The sequence below is a fragment of the Streptopelia decaocto genome (genome assembly GCF_964273445.1).
Source record: "Streptopelia decaocto genome assembly, chromosome: 1".
NCBI lineage: Eukaryota > Metazoa > Chordata > Aves > Columbiformes > Columbidae > Streptopelia > Streptopelia decaocto.
Window position 1 is genome coordinate 69978977 of NC_138663.1, and position 27893 is coordinate 70006869.

The 27893-nt window shown below is 39.5% G+C and overlaps 1 protein-coding gene across 3 annotated transcripts in view; it reads right to left on the reverse strand.

Annotated features, from left to right (window-relative positions):
• Positions 1–27893, reverse strand: part of FAR2 (fatty acyl-CoA reductase 2) — a 151347-nt gene that overhangs the window by 16531 nt on the left and 106923 nt on the right. For all 3 annotated transcript variants that reach the window (XM_082064750.1, XM_082064751.1, XM_082064749.1), the window contains exons 3-8: positions 22073–22248; positions 19221–19400; positions 13111–13288; positions 11683–11727; positions 6086–6204; positions 3523–3590 (exon numbers count right to left, since the gene is read on the reverse strand). In XM_082064750.1, coding sequence (XP_081920876.1) covers positions 3523–3590; positions 6086–6204; positions 11683–11727; positions 13111–13288; positions 19221–19400; positions 22073–22248 — 766 coding nt within the window. The remainder of the gene's footprint in view (positions 1–3522; positions 3591–6085; positions 6205–11682; positions 11728–13110; positions 13289–19220; positions 19401–22072; positions 22249–27893) is intronic.

The window sequence follows — 27893 nt, forward strand, 5'->3', positions numbered from 1 at the left end:
TGTTGTCTGCAGCATATATTTATAGCTCTATTTATTCAAATACTGATGTTAATATATTGCAGATCTAGCTTTCAGCTGTAAACTGGTTGAGAAGGTTTCCCTTTGGAAACACATTAAAGACATTACTGCCTTTCCCCTCTCTTTGCATTTTTGGCATCTTTGACCAGGATAGCAAGAGAGAATGAATCAGTAAGTGGAAACTGCATCCCTTGTCATTTCAAATCATTGGCCATGCACCAAATTTGCACAAATCAGCAACACCCTTATCATCTTGGTTATTTAAAGCTTGTAATGGGAAATGCAGCTGTAGTAGAGAAGCCACAGAATTATGCCATGATATTACTTGGTATGAGAAGCACATATGTCAAGAGCAGATGAGATTTCTACTGAAAACTTGATGCAAATTCTGAAAGTCGGGAATGAAAACAGTTTCATTTTAAAATGCACATATGAAGGCAGTGAGACCAACCTGAAAGATTTACTGGAAGAAAGTTGGGAAAACACCCATTTGGCATAATTTAGAACAGTTAATGCTATGGGTGTTTTCCTTATGAATCTCCCTTACCCTGGCTTGCACTGACTCTGCACAATTGCACTGTGTCCTAATTTGTGGAAAGTGTTCAGCTTCACAAACGTAGCAACTCTCTTATGCTATAACAGTTTGAGTTTTGGAAAGAGAGAAAGAATCAGACAGACAGACAGGTCAGGCAGAGAATTCCGCGCTAGAAACACATCACCTCTAGCAGCTCCTGAAACAATTTAGTGGGTGGGTTGTCTTTCCCCTCCGACCACAGCACAAAAAACCAGCAGCGAGTTCTACAGCTCTAAGGCAGATTTAGCAGAGGGAGAATCAGACACCAGTCCCGCCCAGGTAGAATGTCAAGGATAAATTGAAATTAAATTTTCACACACTGAACACCATTTTAAAGCCTGTTTTGAGGTTTAGTTTTGAGCAGAAATTGCACAATGTACTTCAGAATGTCAGGCTAGCAAGACTTACATTGCAACCAAGCAGAATACACTTCTACAGATTCATACTTGGTTGTTTAACCACATTTTGGTAACAGCAGACAAAATAACAGCAGTAATGAAAGACAATAAGAAAAAAATCCCAAGGCACAGCATTATTTGGAAAATACATAAATCAGTTAAGGTTCCTTTTAATACCAGAGGTTTGTCTGTATCTGGAAACTGGTAGAATAAACTGGTCTGCAATGGATGTTTAAGCATAAGCTCTGAACTAGACTTCTACATTTTTCAAATAATTCTCTTCTGGATTCTCTTTCTCCTCCTTCCCTCCCTCCCTCCAAGCTCATCACCTTTGTACTCAAAATGTCCCCTTCTCAGTCATTTCTGTTCCCTACCCAGGGCATCCTCAGCCCATTCCTGTCTCAATTTCCTTGATCTTCTTCTCTTCTTCTGTCCTCCTCTCCTTCCAAAAAATACCTACTCTATTGTGTTCACATGTCATTCTTACAGCTGGTCCTGCTGTAAGTCTCCCTAACCAAGTAGTCCAGGTCCTCCCCTCTGCAAACTCCATGTCTGATTTGCACTAAATGCTCAGTTCCATACAAGGTGACTCCCATTCCCCACCACATCTGCTGATCCTGTATCCCCTGTATGTTTATATCAAACAGCTCCTTTATGCCAAGGAAAAAGAAAAATTCTGAACAAGCTGAAAAAACACTGGAGGTAGCGACCTGGCCTCAAGAATTTCAACCTGCAGGGAGAAAGTTAGCAGAGCTAAGCATAGTTGGAAATGGGCTTTCAAACAGAGAAGGTAACAACTTGAGTAGCAGATGCTGCCCCATTGCAAAGGAGAGAACTGATGGGTGAAGTTCAGTCCTTCTGTGCAAGGGCTGGACTACACATTGGTAGCTCTTATTTAAGAGATCCTGGCTCTGACAGGCCTGTTGGAAGTGGATGCCATGAGACTGGCTGCCTAGAAGCCAAATAGTAATCAGTAGACAGAGAAAGTATATGAATGGTTGAGAAATTCTGTCATATCTATAAAGAAGATTTTAGACTTACATGTATTTACCAAAAATAAATTGGTAGAAGGCTGAACTAAGAATTCAAACTGGATGGCTGCAGTTGTAACATCTTCATGTGATAAACCTTTCCCAAACTCATTTCTTAAACCATGCAATATTTTCAAGGGCAAAATTTTGTTCTTTGGTACTCTATCCCAATTCCTGTTCATGAATTTTTACCTAATACCCTCTGCAGCTTGCTCCTCTCAGGAAAACTGTAGATACAACATGGAGTAGAAAGACCTCCACAAGGAGAAAATTTTGCCTTCAGTCCCATCACACAACTGAGCTGCTTATGCAAACTTTTGCTGCACCCAGATGATTTAATTGCTAAATTCACAGTTAGGAGCAAAGCAACAGAGTAAAATCAGTTACAATGCATTAATACATTGCTGTTTTCCTCAGTAAAATTACACTGAAAATGGACTAGAAAGGCAAACTTCAGGTAGCATTATGGTGGCTGTTGCCTAAAGTAGAAGCCAGTGAAAAGCTTTGCATTTACTCCTGTGAAAAAAGCCACAGAAGATCTGTGACTAACCACAACATTACATCTCTCATAAAAAAAATATGCCAGGAACGTGGCGTGATTTTCTCCCAGCTCAGCCAATTGCTGAAACCTCTTCCCTGCTAGATCACTTGATTAAATCTCATGATAGGACATTAGTAGGATTTTGAGACAAGCCTTGTTCTGAAAATGCAATTCTCTGTTGACTAAGAGTTTGCCACATAAATAATGCAAAACTAAATGCAAAGCAGCAGCTGAGAGGTGAAATAACACAGTAGTGATTTGCCAGCCTCCTTTATTTAAAGCACAAAGATGTGAATGAATGTATGAAAGAAAGACCCCATGCATCTGTCCATGAATGTACTGACTGCATGTAGTATTTCACAGTATATGACTGAATTAAATTCTGCTACTTGGCTTCACGTTCAAACGGCAAACTGTTCTTCAAGCACATCTGTCACTTCAAGGTTTGCCTTCTCAAGTTTACACCAATTATTTCTGTTTAGAATTTTCTGCACAGAAAGACAAAGAAAGTGTACTCTACCTCCTTAATATGCTAGTTTCCACTCACTAGCAAGGTACTCCAAGTGATTTCAAAGCATGAAAAAACCCCAAACCCAGAAAAGGTTCTAAATCAGAAAGGAAAATGTCCTGTTATAGCTATACAAAGTGTCTTCTTATAGAATTAAGGGACGGGTCTCTTTTTCCATCACTTCAATACATCAGTGCAGCAAAGAATGTAGTTTTCTGGGTATTGATGAGATTACGCCCACAATGAAAACTGACGAGATGCTTTCCTGAGCTGGGTATCCAGTACCGGGAGCTTTTGCTCACAGGGCCTTCACTCACTGCAGCTGGGCCTCCCGCATGCAGTTTGAATGGCAGACACTGAGTGCCACCTAAATATAGGAAATTACCTTTTCAAAACCTGGCTGAGGAATGCTATTGATGTTTGACACGTTCTAGATTTAAATTAGACCTTACCCATTTCTCCCCAGAAGAAAGGGTTGATTCCACCTGTTGTGCAGTTGTACACCAACATGTTTTTTGGCCTGGAAAAGAGAAAGAAGTGTTATTTTAAGGTGTGAAGAAAAGCACCCAAAGCTTTATTAGAGGAGTCTGAAAGCTATCAATCAGCCCAAGAAACAATATCAGCTCATAAAAATTGCAGAAGAGGGCATGTTTCATAAATATGAAAATAGAGTACAAAATACAAAGTACTGATAAGATTCAGTGGGATTCTGGAAAACATATGAAGTTAATTAAGACAGATGGAGTTCAAGAAAAATCATCCATACATCACTTATCAAAAATTATAAAAACAATAAGAAAAGCATGCATACTGACAAATTTCTGAGTTTTTAAAATAATTTCTCTTAATATTTTGTAAATAATTGGCTCAATCTGACCTCAGGGACAGTATGTATTTAACAATCATTTACTTAATGAATATGATTTGCGCTACTTCTAAACTCCATTTTTTTAGGGTAGTGATTACAAATCACATTTCAACAAAAGTCTAATTTTAATAACAAATAAAGCTTGTTTGTTGTATTTGAGCTAAATATAGATCATACTGGTTTTTTATTTCTTCCTTTGATATAGTGCAAGAATTAGCCAAAAAGCTTTTTTGATCTAAGTCTGCCTTGCCAAGGGTGCAAGTGCAGTGTTTTTCTTACTCTACATTAGTGGGTGGAACCATGTGACAAAGTGCTAGAAGAGGCGAGACCTGGCCTTGAACAGGGGACAGCAGTTTGGCTGGAAGATACAGCATCTCAGTGCTCCTCAGGTACCTGTGGTGCTTGGAGCCTCTCGCCACAGGAGGAGGGTGCCTATGAGGAACCTCTCTTTTAAAAATTCCCGTGACTGAAGAGACGCAGAGACAGAGCCCTAAACCTGAGATAGGAAATCTCACACAGTAACACTTGAAAACTGCATTTGGATACTGGACAGGCTTTTTGTTTTGGTTTGGTTTTTTTTTTCATGCTTCGAAATCATGCCATTTAACTGAATATTATAATTACTACTAAACCCTAGCAGACTTGTAGGGATGCTTAGGACTGATAACATGTGTCAAGCTATGAATCCATGATCTCCTGTAACTCTGAATTACAATGATTTCTCCATTTTCCCAGTTTCCAGTGAAGAGACTCTTCCTGTTATTTTTTTTTTTCCATTTTCCACCCTCCATGGGAGTCAGAGACCTTGGTAAAATGTAGAGCTTTCCAGAGCTTCTATGCCATGTAGCGAAGATTGCAACCTTCTGCTAAGTTTTAGAATCTAATTTCCCTCATTAGTGTCACCTGCCCTGAAGGATACTGACTTCCTACTTTCTAATTTGATGAGTTGGAAAAAACAAACAGACAAAAATCCCAAAACAAAACAAACAAGAAAACCCCACATACATGCTGCTGTTTTTTTAATACAGATTGCTAACCTTAGGGTTGTGCCCAGCTAGACAAAGCATTAAATCAAGTTCTGTAATTGCTCTTTTAGCCTAATGATTATTTGTGTGGGAAGTAGATTAAATCCATGTATCTTTCGACAATGAAAATTTAGAAAAAAAGGCACTTCTACCATGGCCAGAGCCAGCAAGCCTACCTGCATGCTGATGTACTACTGCTCATCCGCACATGTTCATCTCCTTTTCCAGCTGTATGGACAGGCTGTAGCCCTCTTCATCTGGAGCCTCTCAGGGGTTTATATGTTGGGGAAGCCATATTTATTTTTCCCTGACCATGCTGCTTTGACTATCACTGATGGAGAGGGACAAAACTATGAGAAAAATCTGAAAAGCTGGTGAGCTGCCTTTTAAGATCCTTTTAGGATCTCTGTATTTGGGTTACTCTATCCACCTTTTCTCTACCCTCAGTTCAGAGGGCTTACTCTGCCTCGCAAAGTGAAATATTTGTGCCTTTTATTTGCCTGGTATTGATTTCTCAGAGTTGCATAAACCTCCAGAATAATCCATGTGGTTTACTCTGTAGCGCTTCCTACCTGATGATTAAGGTCAGAGCCAGAGGTTCACAGAAGACCTAAAAATCTCTAATGTCACTTCTACATACCCTTCTCAACAATGCAAATCAAATTTTTTTTTAGATCATCTCCCCTGTCATATGAAGCCATAATACATTCATTGTGCAGCATTTTCCAAGGAAAAGAGGCAGAGCATTTTCACCAAGAAAACTCTAGAAGCCACTTGAAAAGCAACTCAGTGCAGCTGCCTGAGAAAGGAGGCCCCAAAAACATCTACAGTAAGGCTCTTGATCTTCAGAAAAGTGATTTCTGAGGGGCGGGCTTGTCAGCTGAGCCTATGTTGTACTGAGAAATAGGTCTCACCTGTAGCTTTAGAGATTTCCTCACTCTAAAGCCTGCCTTTATTACTTTTGCTACACTCTTAATCTTTGCCAACCCAGGTGAGAAAACATGAACCAGAAAACAAATCAATGAGGCTCTTGCACAGATTTTCTGTTAGCTTCTGGTTCCCTTTAAAGTCCTGGTGTAGACAGTAAGTGCCCAGGTCTGGCAAACAAGAGTGCTTTCCCACCTGTGCACAGCCGTGTACCATCCAGCTGCAAGGGTGAGGTTGATGGCAACGTCTACTGGAATCATATCTGCCACAGCTTCGTTGTTGGCGATGACAGTCCTCAGAATCCCTTTGCCTGCCTGTGGGACAAAGGAAAACAGTCACTGATGTAAGGCCATGGTAAGATTTCATTGTCTGGGATTGAGGACAGACTGTCACATTAGCACTTTTCAAACGTGGCACCTGCTGCAGAAGATTATTTGGTTTCTGTGAAAATAAAGATTGATCACACATGGATCCCACTGTTCTGCATTTTCATAGGAAGTCTGAAACATGCTGTCTGTGCCATGTATAAGAAAAGCTGTGATTCTTATTTAACTCAACCTTTAAGAAATACCTTAGGAAAGAAATATATTTGAATTTACTCAAATAAAATTCCCAGTGATACCTGAAGTTACATTTTTTAAAATGACACAGGCAGACAGAGGTCTGAGTGTCCCTCAGAGACAGTAGTCACTTTGGAAATGGCACCAATAGGCTTTTCAAAAAGTTTACTCCCTTTCCTTTGGAAGTATTCACACCCTCTTCCTTTCCAAATCTGTGTCTGTTAAGCACAAAGATACAGTCAAGACACAGCCCTTGCCTTGAAGAGTTCACCACCCAGCAAAGCTCAGGAAATGAATGACTGACAATACAAAGTACTGACAACGAAAGAAGAAAGGAGGGAAGAGCAGAAGATTTTAATTTTGCTCTGGCTGAAAGTGCATTTGTCAGGGAGTCAGGCTCCTCAAAATACATATATCTAATTGGAATACTTATCGAGGGGTTTTCCAGATGACCAATTAGTCTTTGGAAGTTCCACAGGAGAGACATAGCAACAACATGGAAGACTGAATCAGAGAGGACAATTCAGTAATATAGAAATTTGGAGGTGAAATGGGGTGGAGGAACTTCACCTAGTGTGTCAGGTATGAGGGCAGAACAGAGTAAATAAAAAAAGAAAACCCCAGTGGCAAAGTTGCAGTAGAGTTGTATAACATGTGGGAAATAAAATGCAATGAATTTGAGTTTGATGTAGAAGCAGAGCACCCAGTGAAAGAACTGGAAGGATAAAAGTGTTAGTGAAGGAAAAAAGCTGTTATAATTTAGATCCATGTAAAACCAGACGAAAGGACTAGGTGAAGGGGCAAAGGAATGTGCTCTACAGATCCATGAATATTTAAAAGTTAGGGCAAAGGAAATGTTACAGCATTTCTTCTTTTCTTCCAACCTGAGACTCCCATTTCATGATGAAACAGCTCTCCAGGTGTGAAAGATGCAAGTTTTATTGCAACAAGCAGACAGGAAGTGCCTAGTTGTGCAAAAACTCTTGCAGGGAAAGTCTGGGTTGAAGAAATATGTACTGATAAAAGCATTTAAGACTTGTATGAACTTGTAAAGCATATGCCATTGTCTGTTGGTCATTGGTGGATTTTAAGGGACAAAGCATCCCCTGTTTGTGAGATTAACTGTTTGTTTTTTTTGTTTGCTTTGTTCTGTCTCTCTCTCCCTCCTTTTTCCTATAATTGGATGGTTTGTAACATTTCACAGCTTGCAAGTAACCAAACACCACCTACAACCAATGTAATTTTCATCACCTAAGCCTCCTGAGCAGTCACATCTCACCCTAGATGCAGCTGGCAGAGGGATCATAGAGAGAGACTCAGACACAGGGAACCACGTTCAACTTCCCCACAAGTCTCCAAGCATCCTCCTCAAACCCATGGTGTGCAGTTCCCCTCTGCTGTCCTAAGCTGAACTACAGTTATGCTTAGACACTAAAACCTTAACTTGCAACATGACTATGATTTTTTTTTTCTATTCTTCCTACTACTTATTTTGCAAGGGAAAAATAGCAAAAAGAACCAAAGCAGCAACTCAAGCTCAGCTATGAATTTTCCACTGCTGTGAACACATGCCCACTAGAGACCACTGTGTGACCAGCTATCACGTTTTCACAGGTACACTAAAGGCCTGTTTGAGGTCTTCAAAACTAGGAAGTTTTGATGGGTCTGCTGCAAACATGCCTGTATTTAGAGCAGCATGCAATGGTCATATAAACATGGATAAATCAGACATTTCATACACTGTGTATTTAAGAAAGACTTCAGGTTTAAATGTTTTAAGTTATTTTTTACACTGGAAATGGTTTAGTGCTTCTTTATCAGGTATGGCTTGATTTCTGTTTATGGTTGCTGACTTTTTTTCTCTTCAGTGAAACAGAAGCTACTGTAGCTGAAGCCTCCAAAACAATTTCCCAGTCCGAGTTTGATGTTTCTGGACAGCATCCCAGCTGAAGCCCTTTGGGGCCAGCCACTGCACAGAATATACATTAAACCACAGCTCTGCCCTGCAGCTTTGCTGCCTTGCAGGGAAGAAGGTCTTTACATGTCATACGGAACAGCAAGACAAAATGCTTCAATTACAGTCCAACGGAAATGTAATTAATTTCATTTTGCTTTTCAGCCAACAAAGCTTCTCCCTGCAGTAGCTGGAGCAACTGTAGGCAAAAGAAACTTAATTAGACTATCAGGAACAACTTGAACTCCCATATTTCATGAATATTAAAAAGAAATATATCTATTTGTGGAATGAAATAACCAGACTCAAATAATGTAGTGATGACTGAGGAAAAAACAAAACAAAACAACAACAAACAAAAAACCCACAACAACTTGCAAGCTTTAGAGTTCTAATTCTGCCCAGATGATCCCAAAAATCATTTGAACCAAATCTGAATATGGAGGTTGTTCTCCATATAGGATGAGCTTAGGTTAGAATTGGTAATGGAGTATTTTAGCATGAGGGGAAATTTAAAAAAAATAAACAAACACCAAAATACTTCCCTTTTGCTTTTTCCATCCTTAACTGAGGCTAATAAAGCTACTTGACTAATAATAAATACACTTTGTAATACAGATGTCTGAGACAGCTGGTTGTAATCACACACATTCAGGTAATCAAACTAACATGTAACTCACATGCTGAAAGGTTAATTTTCAGCTACCGAACGGGATTTAGCAGTTCACCATATCCAGGCACATTAATTCAAAACATGTATTTCTTTTTCTTCTCCCACTGAGAAGAAGTCTCTTGGGGTCCCTGATAATAAACACCTTTCACTTCCAGAAAACTAGTACCAGTCCAACTAGGCTCAGCAGCAACTGGAGGTGATACAAGACAAATACTCTCTGTCAACACTGGCAACCCTCTCATCACTTTTCCAAATTGCGGAGTCTCTGCTCCTGACTGATGCCAGCCAACATCATTGCCTGAGGGGCCAAAGAGCCATTGGACATGGACAACAACCTCGTCTCTAAACGTTGCACCTACTGTCATTGCTCTTTGTCCTTTTTCTTAGTTAAGTCTTGATATAATTACACATCATCATATTTCATCACTGAAGAGTTTAGTGCAGATTACATAAATTTTATTCTTTCTTTATTTCCTGTATTGAAGGACCTCAGAGCTTCAATCCTGAACCAAAAAATACCATCTCTATTTCAAAACTATTTCAGTACAAGTCAAAGCTTTTACATACAGGGGAAGGGAAGTTATTTACTACAGTGATCCTGGAATCTCAAAATCTTTACTTTCCATAGAGTTAATTTTGAGATAAAGATACAGGCTGGCATCTATGTGTGAAACCTGGCCTAAGTGAAACCACCACTAGATTTGCTGTTGCATCCAGTAAGGCTAGAAATTTTTTGCATTGAGGAATAGAAAATATTAGTTAATGGTATGAGTGGCAAAGGATAAGCATATAAAATACCTGCAAGATCTAGTGTAAGTTCCTAAAATGGACACTATTAAAAAAAGACAGGTATATGGACAAAATTTCCAAATACTTCACCATTAGGTGTTTTTCACTTGTTGTCAGATTAAAAGAAAATAAAAAAGGAGGGGAAAAATGCTTTCTAGATGACAAAAGATTTGATTGTCATGTTTTTATATGGCTGAAAGCATATGATTTTGGCTTGTGTTTCACAGCATGTGATACACATATGACAGTAATTTGTTACTTAGGTGATTTACTCATGAGGAATAAAGAGCAACACAATAGAAATTTTTGCAGAATATCTTTCTTGCAAACCAATTCTAGAAAAAATTTTGTGACAGACATCTTTAATGCTCAAAAGTAATCACAAAAAAAAAAATGAAACTCACAGATATCATTGCAAAAGTTAGAACCTGTCAAATGAAAATGTAAGGAGCGGATCTGCAAAATTAAGGAACTGCAAAACCTTTCTTTTTCGTGATGACAACAAGACGTCATGAAAGAACACAGAAAACAGCACAAGATACTGGGAGTAGAGCAGAGCGGCAGTATGAGCTTTATGAGCAGTCAGAAATGAGTAAAGGGCTGATAGTGATTTTTAAGGAACTGTGATATGAATAGGAGCTAATAACACTTTGTGAACACAAATGATGCTTCTGGGGGCTTTTGAATGTCTCTGAACTGTGTAACTGAGGTTTCAGATAAAAGCCTTAGCTGGGATTTCAGAAGTAACTGTAACATTTTCTATTTATGCACTACTTCAGGTATAAATGAGCTTTTTTTTACCAAATGATATTTGGATTGTATTCTGCTCTCCTATGATTGTAGACTACTAATCCTTTCATACACTGCATCAGACTGATTACAATATAGGTTTTACAAAATAATCAAGTTGGACAAAAAATACATGAACAAAAATATCGTCCCATAGCTATACAGAATATGAATTGAGAAACAGACCTAAGGCAACTACTTTAATTCAGAAAAAGAAAATATAACCTGGAGAAAAGGTATGTAACTTTACTGTTTTCACGTGTTAAATTGTAATGATTGTCTCATATTATGGGAAATATTTTATCAAGTTATTCATTATTTATCTTACTTTTTTTTTCCTTGCTATTTTGCACAACAGTTATTTACATCAGTGTTAAGTAAGAATATAGTGAATTATCCATGTGACAGGCAGAGTCTGAATTGATAGTTATGTACAGTATTCAGGTATACTCTGCACACGGACAAATCCTGTATAAAGCAATGGCAGCAGAGACTCAGAATCTTTGTTATTGTGGAGTGGTCACAAACTATAGCAGTGTACTTAGCAACAATACATATGAAAGTAATTGAAAGGAAAAATAATGTTGCCTTTTGTTGATGATATGGTAATCAACATTAAGTTTTAAGTAATCAACATTAAGTTCTGTGATAAGATTCAAGCTTTGACATCTGTGAATTATCCTAGTTCCCAGGATTAATCTTTTGCCCTTCTTATGAAAAATTGGCCAAATTTGTCCACAATTTTAGAGGTTTTTCAGAGTTTTTAGAAACTGCAATGCACATCTAGTGAACCAAAAACATCAATACTCTTTCAATGTCCTTTTTTGAGTGCAGCATAAATAGACAATCTTTAGGGTTCTGCAGGCATATAAATGTAAGGCAAGCATCTGACATCTTTCTACCAGATTCAGAAAATTGCTATGATCATTTTCTGCACACGATTTCTGAGTGGAGCTGTAGAGTAACTTTAGAGTTGCTATTTTAATAATTCTAACTCTACGGGGAACATAAATAGACACAAACATACCGCAACAAATATTCCACTTGTCCCATTGAAGCTGTCAATCCAACCCTGCAAAAAAGAAGAATGATTACTATTTCTTTCAGTGACATGTTGCTTACCTGGGCTTTGGAATGGTGAAAGGCCTGTGATGCTGTGGTGTAGACAAAGAAACAATGAGACACCAGTTGAGGTGGATGCCAGCCTATCTGGGACAGCTGCCAGGAAGCTAAACAGTACGAAGTACCTAATTGATTTTAAATAGGTGGTGCATTGTATGATACCTTATTCTGTCTGCAATTTGGCCATTGACAACAGAATCTAATTTTGTCTTTAGAAACCACTTCTTTCTTATAATAACTTGACTACAGGAATAAACTCTGGCTTTAAACACTACAGTGTCTTGGTGCTGTTGCACTTGCTGAAAACAAGTCAGCGTGTTATATACCCACTGACATACAACATGCAGATGCCACTGAGAGTGATTTGGTTACTCCAGCTAATTTCTAAGGCAAGGAGTTAAAAACAAACAAACAAACAAAAACAACCAAAGAAAAAAACCCACTCCACTTTTGAGTCCATCCTACTTCAGGTCAGGGAAACTGCCACTTGTGGGAACTGGAGATAAGAGCAGTGAAGAGCTGTCTGACCTGAAACAAGTTATGACACCTAATAGAGTTCACACTGTCTTTCCAGGATGGGGAGCTTGGCCCAGAGTCTCAGCCCTATCTCAGCCATCTTTGGCACACTTGAACCTGCATGAAGGCCAGAGGTGACTTTATGTTGCCTTTCCAATTTGGCTGCAATGTTAGGGCACATTATTCCCACTAGCGCATTTAGCTTAGTGAATTACTTCAGTCCAAAAGTCCAGGTGCATTTAATTACTTCATGGCTAACATTTGTATCTGCAACAGGCTCACACAAGTGTCAATCCAGTGAACACAACAACTACCAACATAAGACAAAGATACTAGGTAACTGCACACGATATTATCAAATGCTTTTAAGGATCGTGTGAAGTCTAGCGTCCTCATCAGGACCTCATTAATATGCTCACTAGACCATGGAAAGACTTGAACCAGAATGCATCAGGACTGTGACCAAGCTTTAGACCTCTGTTTCCCCAACTAGTCCAGAAACTCCCCTGCATGTTTGCCTGGGCACAATCCTCTGCCTGTAAGGCTGCTGGTTGCAAGTCCAACATTTTGCACCATTGTTATCCCATCTTTTCTTATTATTGCTTAAATATGTTGTTTTCACTTGCAGGCAAGAGTCTTTCCTGAAGATGGCTTGCTGTTCTACTCTAGTACAGGTCTTCTACCTCTTGCACCTGCTTTCCTATTAACTAGAGAGCTTGTTTCCCAAGCAGACACTGCTACAAGCGGGAAGAGATTCCTGACAGTACTGCTATATCAAAGGGCTCTCAGTAGGAAACTGCTATGTATTCATGCTTACTGGGAAAGGCTCATGCCAGCTAGCTCCCACGATGGATGGCCTGATGATAGCAATGTTCAAATTTCCTTTCTCTTGCTGGATCAGGTATTCTGACAAGGCTTTGGTGTAGGTGTAAGTGTTGGGCCAGTCCCCGAGCAGCTTGGGTGTGATGTCTTGAATGATAGATTCATCCAGCCACCTACATACAGGAAACAAGAAGAATGTCATTATCTGCCACACAAAGAGAGAAAAGACTGAGGCAAGAAAGACCAGTGAGACAAGAATCCTCACCTGAAACAAATGATAAGCAAGTCATAGCCATTTAAGACAAAGCAAGGAGCAACTGGTTTGGATTTAGAACAGCTCTGTGTGAAAAAGGTTACAAGAAGTGCAAAATAACCCTTGTGAGCTTTATGCTATGATGTCCAGCTCAACTTCAGCTGTCTATGCCATCTCATTGTGGGACTCGATGATCTTAAAACTCTTTTCTAACCAAAACAATATGACTGTAAGGAATCACTTGTGTGTTATATGTTTCACTGCAATCTATAATGTAGATACACCTGTGGTCTGCAGTCTAATGGAGCTTTCTAACAGCACTCTCAGTAGGTAGCACTCACCCTTAGCCAACACAGACCATGTATACTCCCTAGTACATTCCAGGAGATTCTTGGTAACCCCCAGTTACTGAGTCAAGTGGCATTGCAAAGGTCTCAAAAGCCAGAACAATGCCATACAGAGATATTATTTAAGTAGCATTATTTGCAATGTTAGGCGCTTGTTCCTACTGTTTTTCCACTGGCTTGTTCACATGGAAAACTAGGAAACTGTCAGTGCTACCTGCTAAACACAAAAAAACTCCACACCAAAACCAAACAAACAAACCAACCCCACCAAGTTAATGTGTTGGGTTTTTTTTGTGGAGGTGTTTTTGTTCTGTTTTAAGATATTCAGGTATCTAATCCATCAGAAGTAGTTATGCTTATACCTTTTAAAAAAGCGGCCCTTACCACCATGGTGCTGTAGAGGGCCCAAGGCTCAAAGGCTTTCCCCTGGCACACCATCAAGTCTTCACTAGTCATGCCAGCATTTGGGTCTAAAGGACAGGAACTGGCTGTACTTCCAGAGCCCTTGCACATTGCTGCCAATCCCCGACGGGCTTTCAGCAGTCTGGTGTTACACCACGGAATCAAAGATTACTTCCCATAATCCAATTTGCAATTAAGTCAATGGTCTTATAGTTCAGACTGAACGGGTGTGCTCTTCCCAGGAGCACTGTGAGGATATTCTTTCCTGTGGATCCTCACTTCACCCCTCTTTATCTTGAATTTCAGCTCAAGGGGAGAGGAACAAGGTGGAGAATGTCACACCTGGAGAATTACTTGATCATATCAACTTAAATGTGCAAACACCTGATGGCTCTCTTTAGACACAGGTGGAAATATTACAGGAAAGCTGTTGTATAAGAAAACATTGATTCACTGAAACTGCCAAACAGTTCTCAGGGGAAGGTTGAATTCAGTGAATCTCTCAGTTTTGGAACAAGCTAAAAAGAATCCAACAGTTTTTAGTATATAGGAACTATTTTTTTTTAATTATGAAAAGCCTTATGCAGGCACAAATATCTTTGCAATCTTAGTCCCATGCTTCAGAAACAGGGCAGGAAAATTGTTTAAGTGTAAAATACGAAGTTGAACGACACAGAGGCTACACGCAGTACACAATATGGACTTAATCTGTGAAGCCTGTTTAGGCAGCCATTGAACCCAGGCTCCTCAGAATCTCAGCTAAATTGCCATTGCTTGAATCTGTCAAGTAGTTAATTACCAGCCTACCAAAAGGAGATGTCTATTTCTGTGCACCTAGAGGAAGACTAAGTTCATTTGGGAGCCCAGATTCAGTTACATAGTCTCTTTTCCCTCCCCCTCCCTCTCTCTCTTTCTTTTTTTCTTTAATAGGAGCTGGGGTCTTACAGGTTAGGATTTCTCACAAAGCAGAGACAGGTGTAGAAGTACAAGAAGCAGCAATTTGTCCTCGTCCTTCCAGACAGGCCTCTGCATTACTTTAAGTGGTCATCAAGAGCACCAGGACCATGCTTATGCCTGTCTCAAGGGTACCATGCCACCAGGTGATTTGATCTACCAGCATTACCATCACTGGAGCACCGAGCTGACAGTTCAGTGAGGCGAATTGTTGCTACTCCTCTGCGACCTACTTTGAAGACTTTTAAATGCTAAATCACAAAGCTACTGCTTTTGCTCACTGCTACAATTGCCCTGTCGAAACAAGAGATGCAAATTAAACAATTAGTAACCTCTTCTTTCACCACATATATGTGCCACATTACCATAGGAAAACATAACTTTCTGTGTTAATCACTTTGCATTAATAAGACACTTGAGTTTTTGTAAGTGATGACGGATCTACATTTTCTGCAATAATGAAAACAGTTCTGCTTCAGCCCACACTTTGCTGTGCCCTGTGCTCCTTACCTCAGCACACCCTTCAAAGCTGATTTTCCTCAGCTTTAGATTAAAGCAAACCTTGCTTGATGATATGTTTCCTTTATTAGCCTGGCAGCACTTAGAAGCGTGACTTTTAGTTTACACAGATTAAGCCTAAGGCTTTACTTGCAGGTTAAATATCAAAATACTGGAAAGCAGGGATACAACAAGAAGATAAGAACATAAAATGGAACAGCTGGAAGTCCTACTTGAGATTTCAGCCAAACAAAGAAACTTAAGCATATATCAAATGCACAGTCAAAAGCATCACTAAATGGGTCTGTTACTGCATCCAGTTGTGCCATCATACCTCTTAATGCACTTGCAGAAGAGCACTTTAAGACAGGATTGTTTGTTAAGGGAAGCTTTCACAGCTGGCTCATGCAAAACATGGCCTGTATTTCTTCTGCTTTTTAGAAAAGAGTTTATATTTCCTTGTCTGCTCCCCTGCCGCCAGTCCCCCCTGCTCCCTGCTTTTTGATTAAAGGTAATATTCTGATATATGTTAATCTCCTTTCTCTGAAACCTTTGGTACTCAGATATTCACATATTATTTCTTCTACTTACATAGTGAATAATAAAAGGTGCATCTCTCCTGTCTCCTTCCAATTTTTGTCTTATCTCTCTCTCTCCCTTCAAGAAATCCCCCACCCTTTATCATCTCTCAGAATTTTCTCTATTCCATTCTACATGTGTCATATCATCCCAGGGACTTTCCTCATCCTGCTCCTCCACATGCTCTGCAGCCCCCTGCCTGTCTTCCATATATTGCCTTTGATTTGCAGGACACTTTCCAAAGCAATGACCCTGAAGACAGTGATTTTCAACAAAGCCCACCTGATTTCAATGCCTTTGAAAGCTGTGGTTGTCTTTGCTGTGAGCAATTATAATGCTACCTGCAATGACTGTAAAGAAACAGATGCTATCCTGGCTGAGAGCAGGCTGAGATTTCAGTTTCACTAAAGGTACTGGAAGGAGGTGAACTTCCGGAGTATGTTGCAGAGGAAAAACAGAAAAACAAATTGAAAAATGTAGTAAAAAAGCAAGAAAACCTATCTCTAATTAAGTGACTAAGAAACAACAACCAAACATGAACCAAGATGAACTCATCGAAGAACACATCTGAAAGCCCATCCTCTGTCACTCAACCTTTCTTTCATTCTCTTCGCTGCACATACAAACTATGATAAATAAATTCTTAGTGTCTTATATGAAGCAGCTGAAGTAGCAACCCCTGGGGTAGCTATGTACCTGTGCATTTTTTGAATTAACATTCAGTCCTTTGCTGGAGTCTCTTCTGTCTGAGCCATCAGTACTAATTGTTTCCAGAGTTGTAAATGGTGGAAAGTTTTTTGGGGCAGTGAAATGTAATATTCATAGAATCATAGAATGATTTGTGTTGGAAAGGACCTTCAAAGGTCATCTAGTGCAACTCCCCTCCAATGTACAAGGACTTCTCAACTAGATCAGGTTGCTCAGAGCCCCATCCAACCTCACCTTGAATGTCTCCAGGGATGGGGCATCTACCACCTTTCTGGGCAACCTGTTCCAGTCTTTCGCCACCCTCATGGTAAAAAATTTCTTCCTTATATCTAGTCTAAATCTACATCTAATCCAAATATTGATAGCAATGAACCACAAAGGAATTGTAGATCTGAGTCAGTGGGCAAAAGGTGGTAGATTAGGTTCACTGAAAATAAAGGTAAGTTAATGCTTTTAGGGAAAAACAGTCTAACCTGGTTTTAGAGGTTGCTGAACTCAGACCTGGCAGTTGTAGCTCAGCAAGAGCTCTTGGAAGCACAGCTGACAGTTCTATAAAATCTACAAGTCAATGAGTAGCAGCAGTCAAAATTCAATGAAATATTGGATACCAGCAGGTACTGAGAACAAGACCAATGTTGTCATTTTGAAGCTGATGGCATAGTGTCCACACCTTGCATACTGTGAGCAGTTCTGTCTGGTCCCTGTACCTCAGGGGGAGAATGGAGGTAAGAAAAGGAAGAAGAAGGGCAACTAAGATCATCAAGACAGATCTGTTGGCATATGAGGAGATAGTAAAATTCCTGGGACTCTTCAGGCTGTAGAAAAGAAGGTCCAGGGTGAATGCAACTCAGAATTACAGAACTGCAGAGGCAGGGAACAGGGAATTACTGCAGATACTGCAATGCTGTAGGTATGAGACACGCAACGAAATGACCAGCATGACAGTTTGAGTAAAAGAAAGTGCATCTTTATGCAGCAGTTAACAAACTTCTGGATCTTGCTGTCACAGGCATTGCAAACGCAGAGTACCAGGAAATTCAAAAAGGGGAATAGATTGCAAAAACTATACAGGCTGGTGTAGTTACTGTAAATGGCATTTCCCATTGCCACTGTTGAGAGCAAGATACTGGGCCAGGCAGTCCATTGCTCTAACACATTAGGGCAATTCTCGTGTTCTTACCATGCTCCACTTGCTGAATAAATAGTAAATGATAGACGACTGTTAGCTGTAAGTAAATACAACCAAGAATATGAGCTACTGGAGAAATTCAAATAGAAAACATTGATTTGTACTAAATTTTCTGGAGTAGTGCTTAGTGAAATTACTTCTTTAGACAAATAACTTTTTGAAATAAAAACCCAATAGCTCAGCTAGTGAACATTAATTCATCTCATTTCCTAACACCCTAAATCAAGGAGCAGAGAGATTTTATAGCAGCTCTTTGTGTTATTAGTTCACAGATCAGTTGTTTATGTCACACAAGTGGAATACCACTAGAAAATAAACGAAAACAAAGTTACAGCTGTGGGAAAATTTGTCCCAGGGCAAGGTCTGTAGGGGCCTAAGAATTTTATTATTCTTTCTAATTATTCTTCATTTTGGTAAATTAAATTAAACAAGCCCTTTTGTTGTTCCCACAAAGTCCTGGATTCTCACACTGAACTCTTTCTAAAACAGCCAGTTTCTCACTCATCCCCATGTAACTGAAGAGAGAAACAAATTCACATAAGGTATATAAAAATTTCAGTTCTTACTAAGGTAGAAACAGAACTGAATCTTGCAGAAGGAAGCATCAGAACTTCATTCCTGATAGCAAACACTTGTGTTTCTATGGTGCAGAGAAAAATTTAGAGGTAGCTGAAATCACAGGGTTATTAAGTGTGGTTTATGTTATTCTCTAATACTTTTATATTTGGAAAAACATTGTTAAGCTCAACCAAATGTTTATAAAGCATGATTTCAGCAGGTCTCCATATAAACTGGCCCCAAAGCAGTGTCTCTATTTCCTCTGTTTTCATAAAAACTTCAGTAAACCTAGTATCAAGACAAAATCTAGAAAGGATATAATTACTGGATGACATTCTGTAGACAGCACCCCTCAAAACCACGTAGAATGAAATCTCTTTCTTCCCTTGGTCTCACTATCATGGCCAGCAGTTCTTGCTGGCGCAGGTGTGTGCAGACAAGGCCATAAAACAATAACAACAACTATGAACAAAAATCCCACAGGACAGGTTATGTGAACACTTTGGACATCTTCTGCAGAATGAAGCAAAACCAACGTCAGAAGAGCTGGTGCAGTTCACAGAATCACAGAATGTTAGGGATTGGAAGGGACCTCGAAAGATCATGTTCCTACTTACTCTACTAAATCGAAGAGCTTCTTGGGTTCCGCTGGGGGTGGGTAGATGACTTCATCTATGCATTTCCGGACACAGTTTGCATAGGCGGTGGAAATGTGGATGAAGGCCTCGAGGTTCTGCATCTGCCGGGCCAGCTCTAGGAGCCGCTGCGTACCCATTGCGTTCAGTTGCAGGGCATGTCTAAACAGGGCAAGGGAAAGACACAAAACACATTTCACTGGAAAGAATATATCAAAGCTGAGCACTATCCAAACCTCAGATAATCAAAAAGCAAGTAAGGGAAGGAGTCACAGCAGAGTAAGGAGCTTCAATGAAATGCAAGGTCTAAACCAGCTTTCAGAGTGATGCTGTATTCACTGTTTTGGCCACAGCATGTCTCTCAAATATTTTTACTCAATTTGAAGGATCAGAGGTAACATTTCATTAGCATCTCTACATCTGACGTATTTGCTATCCCTTCTTGAAACAAGTATTTCCAGCACACATGATCACTGAGGCACTATGGTTCCTACAGTCCCCATTCAACTTTCTCCTTAAGGGGCCACTGCTAAACCAGAAAAATACATGGTTTCCATGAAGAGTGAAAGGTCCTTGGGCCCAGAAAAACAGATTCACACTGAAAGAAGACACAATTAGAGATAACAGCTTAAATTCCCAGGGAAATTGAGGACTGATAAGCATAAAAGAGTCCTGGTTAGCAAGATTGACCTTGAAGCATCCAGCGTATCTAGAAGTTGTCCTAGAGACTATCTGCAGTGAATCTCAGTGAACAGATGATAAACTTTGTTGCACACTTTGTACTGGAAGAAAGACACTTTCCTGCACAGAAGGGAAGCAGCTAAGGAATATGCAATCTGTTCACCCTCAGAGTAGAAGCTGTCAACAACATGTACAAGATTATTAATGATGCTATCAAGTATACACTAAAGAAACTAATTACACCAATGGTGAAGAGAAATTGTAAATAGTCCAGATGAATGAAAACAGAAGCTAAGACTATGATTAATGCTTAGATCACAATATCTAAAGCCAGAGATGCTAATTTTTTTAGCATGCTTCTATTAAAGAAAAGCATTTTCTGTAGATTTCTACTTCCTTCTGCCCTTCTAGCAGGTTGAATACATATGAAAGTTACTCTTCTGTGCACATTTCTACTCGATTGTATCTCTTTTGATAGGGAATGAATAGAATGCACCCAGAATACAGGCCTAGCATGGATTTCTGGTGAGATGTTCAGAGTTCCTTTAGCCTTCTAGGGCAATATCATCTAACTGTGATGATTTGTTACCCTCTATTTTTCTATTTATATTAAAGCTTTATCTACTAATATTTCCGTATAACACAGTTTCTCAGATTTCTGCCCTCAAGAGTTCTAGCTGGAGAATTCCCTAACTGTGCTGCATGTTGATGCCAAGAATTTATTTAGTTTCTCTGTTGCTGCTTTTCTAGTATCTTGATAGCACTGTTTTTGCACCTCCCTTACCTATCAGCTCTGCATATTCTGTGGTAAGCTTTGAATTTGAATTTCTTTTTTTTTTTTTTGTATGTGTGCTGTTAGCAAGTTGCTGCTTAAAATTCTTATTTGAGCAGCAATATTATGCTTTCACATTTAACTTGCTAGGCCTTCTACCCATATGATATATTTTATTATTCAGACAGGAATAATTTTATTTTAAGAACTTCTCATACCTTGTTGTTTAATAGTACTGGATTTTCCTTGTTCTGTTTGAGATACTTGGACATATCACATGCAATCAGCCTTTAAATATTTTCTACACTGCCTGCAAGCAGATGACCATTTTAACTTTTTCTTTTAACTTCTTTATAGCTACCTTCCTTATGGAAAACATAGTTTCCCTTTGATGTTACGTGCCACTACAATGTACTTTTGTAGCATGTCCATTTGTTTATTGACTTAAGAACATTTGTGGCTGTTAATGCAGTGCAGTGCTTTGCTACTTATGCCTTGAGCCAGGTTTTACACATGGCTCAATATTAAATCAAGACCTGCTTCCTTTCTGGTAGGTTCTCTAATCAGTTGTTGCAAAAAGAAATTATTTATGTTGAACACAGTGGATATCTATCAGCCTGTGTATGAGCTAATGAAGACTGACATTAATAATTGTGTTTTCTACTCTCATAGCTTTAGCATTTTGCAAAAAACTGTGAAGATCTGACAATCCAGATCATCCACCTCTATCTATCTGTTGACCTTCGCAATTTACATAGAAGCACTTACACATCTAATCTTGGTTTAGTTGTTATTTTTGCTGTTCTTTCTTAATTGAAAGCCTGCCTGGACAGGCACTCCCAAGGGAGCTCTTTCAGAAATTGAGCATTTACTTTAAACAACTAATTACACCAAGTCCCTGGTATTTTAAAGCTTATGATAGGCTATTTTCTTACACAACATCTCACATCTCTCTTCAGTTACTCAGCAACAAAGAAAGGCCATTAACACTAGCTTTAGAGACAGACACAACACAGTTCCACTTCAAGCTGTCTCCAGCTAGTTCTGCCAAAACATCTCTTTCTTCACCTAAACCACACTCTTCCCTATCCCAGTTTTAGGTCAGACTTAACTCCCTTACTATATTACAACCCAAGCTTGCAGTACTTCCTTCTGTTCCCATGGAAATCTGCCAGGATACTTCACTTTTGATGTGCATATGCACATGACATTTTCAGAGCATTTACATTGCACATTCAGCACAGAACCACATGTAGCATGAAAACGTGCATGGAGAATTATTACGGCAGCTACACGAGTGGTGCACTGAAGGGTGTGTTATGGGCTGTTGCGCGTTCTGAATCACACTTAGCAAATACAGAAAGCAGAAAGCAGGACATACTTCAAGGGTTCATCAAAGCGTACTGTTGCTGCACAGTGGAAGACAATATTGACCCGGGTCAGAAGCTCCTCCTCATCTTCAGCACTGATGGCCAGCTTGGGTTGAGTGAGTTCAGCATTAATAGGCTTAATCTTCTCGTGGAAATTAGGGCAATCTTCTCGGACCCTGTCAAAGACCTTGAAGCACAGAGAGAGAGATCAGGTACAGAATTAGGCTACAGAGACCACTTTGATTAGTGGCCAGTCTGATTACATCAATCAATGAAATTGGCATGAAAGAGAATGCCTGGTTCTTTCAGAGAGGACACACAGGTGAGATGATAAAGTAGTTATTAATTCACTTTTTCCCTCCCATGGGAAAACCTCACAGGGGAAAGAGAACAAAAATATAGCAGATAATGCATTGCCCTGAAGAGATGAATTAACCTGCTGTGCACCACTCATTTCCCAGGACAGCAATTGAAATTCCTGTATCTACACATCTCCTGCAACCACTCTCCAGGACTGCTTGCAGGATCATAATCGAAGCTAAAGAGGAAGGCAGAGTACGGAATGGGAAAGCCTGGGAAGCATCAGACTTCAGCAATTTTCTTGATGCTTCTACAAAGAACTTGGGGAGAGAAAGGGAGCAGGGCACATTCTGGCTCTTGCTCTTCCTCTTCCTCATGCTGCTCCCGGCATACTGTCACTCTGCTCCTGTCAGATGGGTCCTGTGGTGGAACTGCCTTTGAGATGGAAAGACAGGGAATCTCAATAATTCATACTGGGTAAGCTGCTGACTGCCACTAACAATTTTGCATGACTGGACAAGTGTGTAGCTATTTGACCTCTCAAGCTGTCTTCCAGCCTTTTTTTTTCCTATGACTATGAAGCATAGCTCTTTCCAGTACATCTTTTCTGCCCAGTCTTCTGCAGAATGACAAGACTGTGCATCTACCCAGTAAAAAGATCCCTGCATTTCCATATATTGTTCTGTCTGATGACTTGTCTGAAACCAGCATCTGGCACGCTGCTTTGCCTAAGATCTGAGAAAACAGATAACCTGAACAGCAAGACAACTCTGCACCAACCCTGTAAAGTGCCCATGTAAAAACGTCAGTTTCCTCAGTTCCCACTTTTACCCTGTGAGTAGCTCAGAGGTACTGATAACAGTCCAGCAGGGCTAGGTGCAGGTCTGCTTGTGCCACGAAAGCAGACAGCTACTGCAGGTTCCACCTGGAGACCTTTTATTTGGTAAATCTCACAGGCAAAGAAGATGAAGCCTAAATTTCAAAACACCGTGCGAGTTTGCTGGAGCAGGATTTGAAAAAATCATGTTAAGTTTTAGAAGCATTTGATCTAAGGGTTTTGTATTGCTGGCCAGCATTATTATATTTGAGCAGCACCAACTGAAATAATAGTAACAGTTAAGTCCAAAAAACTTCTCGCTTTTGGGGGCAGGTGATAACAAGAAGGGTAGAAATAATAAATGTAATAGAGAGGCTATGCGATCTGAAGAGGTATAATCTAGATTTCAAAAGATAACCACACCTCAAAGGTAACTAACCTACTGACAGGAATGACTAAGTATTGGGACAGATTACTGGTAGATGTTCTGGGCCACCGCCTTCGGACGCATTTAAGAACTGTCTAAATAAGTGTTGCCAGGAAAGTCAGGGAATAGCTGAACCTGCCTTGGTGCAGATGGGGCAGCTGGCTTCTCAGGAGCTCTGTGGTTTTTGGGTGTTTCCTCTACTGTGTATTTTACTCACCAGCAACACTGAGTTTGTAAATCTGTTTACTATCACGACCTCTTGTTTTTCTAGAGGCTGTTCTGTCTTTAATTTGCCCAGTGCTTACGTAAGAGTGGAAATTGTGTGACAAAAATCAAACATATTAAGAGAAAAACACATAGGAAAGATTACATTGATACTACCAGCAATAGTTTCTTGTTTAAGTGATTAGCATCTTTCTGTTCATCTGACAACCAAATCTGGATAAACCTTGATGTTCTTAGAGATTAAGAAGTGATAAGAAAATAATCAGCCTTCCCCACTATGCTGCACACTGTTTACTTGACTTCATGTGTTTTTCTTTAACACATAGCTGTGCATCCTTCATAAACTTGAGCAAGTTACCAAAAGTTAGCACATGAAAATGTTATTTCATTTCTCTCTGTTGCATCCAACTACATGAATATTTCAGCAATGTAGCATAGCCCAGAGAATGGATTTCTAGACAGAGAAAGCTAACTGTGGTCGAAAATGTTGGTGAGAGACAGCTGGACTGTAGTAATTGAATTCCCAATGACTTATGTACAGAACTGGGTACTGCCAACATTACTGTCTGTTAAAAGCTTATCTTCTAACAAGAGGATGCTAGATGGGCTGTCCAAGAGATTGCACATGAGCAAACCCTGATGAGACACAAAATGGAAAGGTTTCTCAGAGAACCCATGTAAGACCAAAGCAATCTTTCAAGAGTTTTAGGAACAATTCTGCATTTGTTTGTTCTATTGCAGAGAGAGTGTAAAACTCCACCCAATAAGAGTTAATTTATACTTGTTTTACTTTGGCATAAATAATGCAAGGGCAGAGAAAGAATGAATCAGCCCTTTCCCCATTTTAGTCATGGCATATAAAAAGAAAAGTAGTATTTCTGCAGTGCCAGCTATGCTCAAACTTGGACAGCTACATTCTGCCTACATGCCATCTCCTGACATTCCCACTGCAGGCAATGTCCTCTTCAGTTTCTGTGCCTACTGCTAGGTATTGCCTAGTACCATACGCCACTCAGCAGCTGTAGTTTTTCACTCCCTCTGATTTTCACTGTGTTTCTCTAAAGGATGAAGGCAATTTCTAGAAGCAAGGTCGCAAATCAGCATACTGCTTTGGAAGCCTTCTGGATCCCAAGAACGTTCAGTTCATCGGCACCATTAAATCAGATAACAGGAGCAGCTGTTTAATCAAAGTCTGCTGCCTCTTTTATCACATCTGAAAATTTCAGAATTGTCAGTGCTTTGCAGGAAAGTGCAAGAAGATTCAAAGACAAAACAAACGCAGCTTATTCTATACTGTTTCCTATAGCTCAAGGAGTGTTTCACATAAAGATAATGCTTCAACTGTAGGTTAACAATAATTGCATTTCTAAATTCCAACTAAGTCACCCACAGCATATATAATAAATCCCCAATAACTGCATGAGGCCTAAGGATTGTTCTGTCTTTTCTTTTTGGAAGCCATCTGTCAATACAAAATATATTAAATGGACAGAAATGGGCTGTGATGCTGTACTGTTGGAACCACATGAAGACTCTGGCCAAGTCAGCAATACCCCAAAAGTGATACATGAATTGCCACAGAATTATAGTGAAGAGAAGGGCAAGATGTTTGATTTCAAATTGATCAACCATGTCCAATATTAATTAAACTGAAGGAAATCAGTAATAACATATCCTTCTTTCAGTGTCTTTTTGAGTATCCTAATGCATTCCAGGGGCAACACTGCTGCCTTGGCCAAAACAGAATAAATGAACCTAATAACTGCTATTCCCATTTTAATCCTCAAAATAGGATGTAAGTTCTGCATAGGCTGTGCTGTCCCTCAACAGAGGTGAGAATTTCACTGTGAAATTTGCTGAAATTTTCTAATTTTATAATCAGGTAATTCTCATTTATAGTAATGATCATCTAATATCTTGTGATTTCAGTTTACATAATCAAGCACTTATTATGAAAACAGGACATCTAGAATATCTCCCAACATTGTATCTGAATATGTTTGATGGACATCTCTTTCCCTATTCCTGCCCACTTAAGGTTTGACCTCCCTTCCCAAAGGGCACCTCTAACTCCCTGTTTTCTCTGCTCTTGCCTTAAAGTGTGTAGTAGTTCAGACAGATTTCTGCCCATCAATCTTTCAATTAGATATTTTTCCATATCACAAAGATACAAAAACATCAAAGAAAGGGCAAATTACACATTGTTGGGACAGCACAGCTGAAAAATGAAGGAACCACTGAACAATGTAAAATGCCAAAGGCTTTGCTTCTTCCTCGGGAGGCATTTTCAGTGAAGCAAATGTGAAGTAATGAAAAACAGAGTGCCTAAGACATGGTCTGCTTTAAAAAGGAACTTGCATGTATTTGGTCTTATAGCTGCCTTCCGAAGAAGTCTGGGCAGTCCTTCGTTTTTTAGATGTATCGGTCCTCACTCCTCAAAACCCAACTTATGTGAGAGGCACTATGCAGGATGGCATTTCACTGAGAAATTGAGAGAAAGCAGTTCTCCTGTTTGCTTGGTGACATTATTTAATGCTATCTCTTGTGCTCTCCCCTGATGCGAAGGGTTCATCTTCCAAAGTGCTGAATAAACATGTCTCAGCAATGCAAGCCATAGTGAAGGTGGGCTACTGCTCTTCACCACGTTATTGACAGTCTGTAACTTGCTGTGGCTCCTTTCTGCAACAAGCTGCCTCTTCAGCAAGAGCACACACAGCTCTCCCTCTGCCAGAACAGGGCCAAACACTTTGGTGACTGACCCAGAAAAAATCAAGTTTTTAAGTGTGGCCTAGAAAGATAACTTTTTTCTCTCCTGTGGTACAAAACCAACAGTCAATCAAGGCATCCAAATTACACCATTTTAACCAAATGTTGCCAACTTTTTTCATAAGAGTAATTAAAAATGGTCTTCTCTGGTGCAAAGTGAGGCCAGGTGTGTTTAATAGGAACTGGGATATCAGGTTTCTCTAGGAGGATTAGCAAAAGTTGGTATTATAACTTACATTGTAGTATGCACACTTCAAGGCATTACTGTATGAGAATAATTAAAATGGAGAAAAATGAGAGAATTCCCATAAAACACATCTCATATATGAAGAACTGCCAAAAAGATAAAGGTTGAGAGAGTTCAATTAAAAATTTAAAAAAAGGAAGAAAGCTTCCACCTTTTCAGATAAAGAAACTGAAGGGATTTATTAATGCAATTCAGGAGAATATAAACATGAATAATTGATTCTAAGCAAGACACGGGCCAATGGATAAAACTCTGTGGCAACCATTCCTTTAAAGAACAAGGTGTTCATTTGGTGTGTGGAATAATTTAAAAAATGTGGTGTTTGAAATCCCTCTTCTGAACAGATTATTGGTGTATAAATGCTAGGGAACAGACTATATATAGATACACAGACTAATACCCTGGCACTTATATCCATCTTTCTGTCATTTCAATGGCAGTATCATAAATGGACATGAGCAACCAGCACAAATCTAAACTACTGAAGGTACCAAAGTCATCAAAATAACTCTTTAAAAAAAAACCACTTGATGTCTGCAGTTTTATTCTGATGAAAGGGCTTATCCCAGTTGTGTTTGCCACTGATAAAATCCTCCAATACAGTCTTGAAGGAAGGAAGGTACATAGCTACTTTTAGAATTGCCACTCTAGCAATCTGAGAAATAATTGGGGAGCTTTTTGACATAAAGTAATTAGCCGGCAATTAATTTTCAGCTTGGTACATTTCCAGTAATAAGCATCAGGGTTGCTCAGTCAAGAAATGTGTGAAAATGCAGATCAGGCAGCATTAATGGGGATAGACCCTTTTTTTTTCCCTTTTGTGTGCTCTCTGCCTCATTTCCTCTTTAGAAAGTTGCTTTTAACTGTGGTTCTTCTCAAGGCAAATAAAGTATAATTCATCTAATCAGTTAGAAAGCATGTAGCAGAGTGTTCCTCATTATAGGAAAACAAATGGCTTATGCTTCAATCTAGAGCTATTACTTTCCCCTGAATAGAGCTAATGTAGTGGAAATACAGTTACCCATGACCAACATCTAGTAAACAAAACAG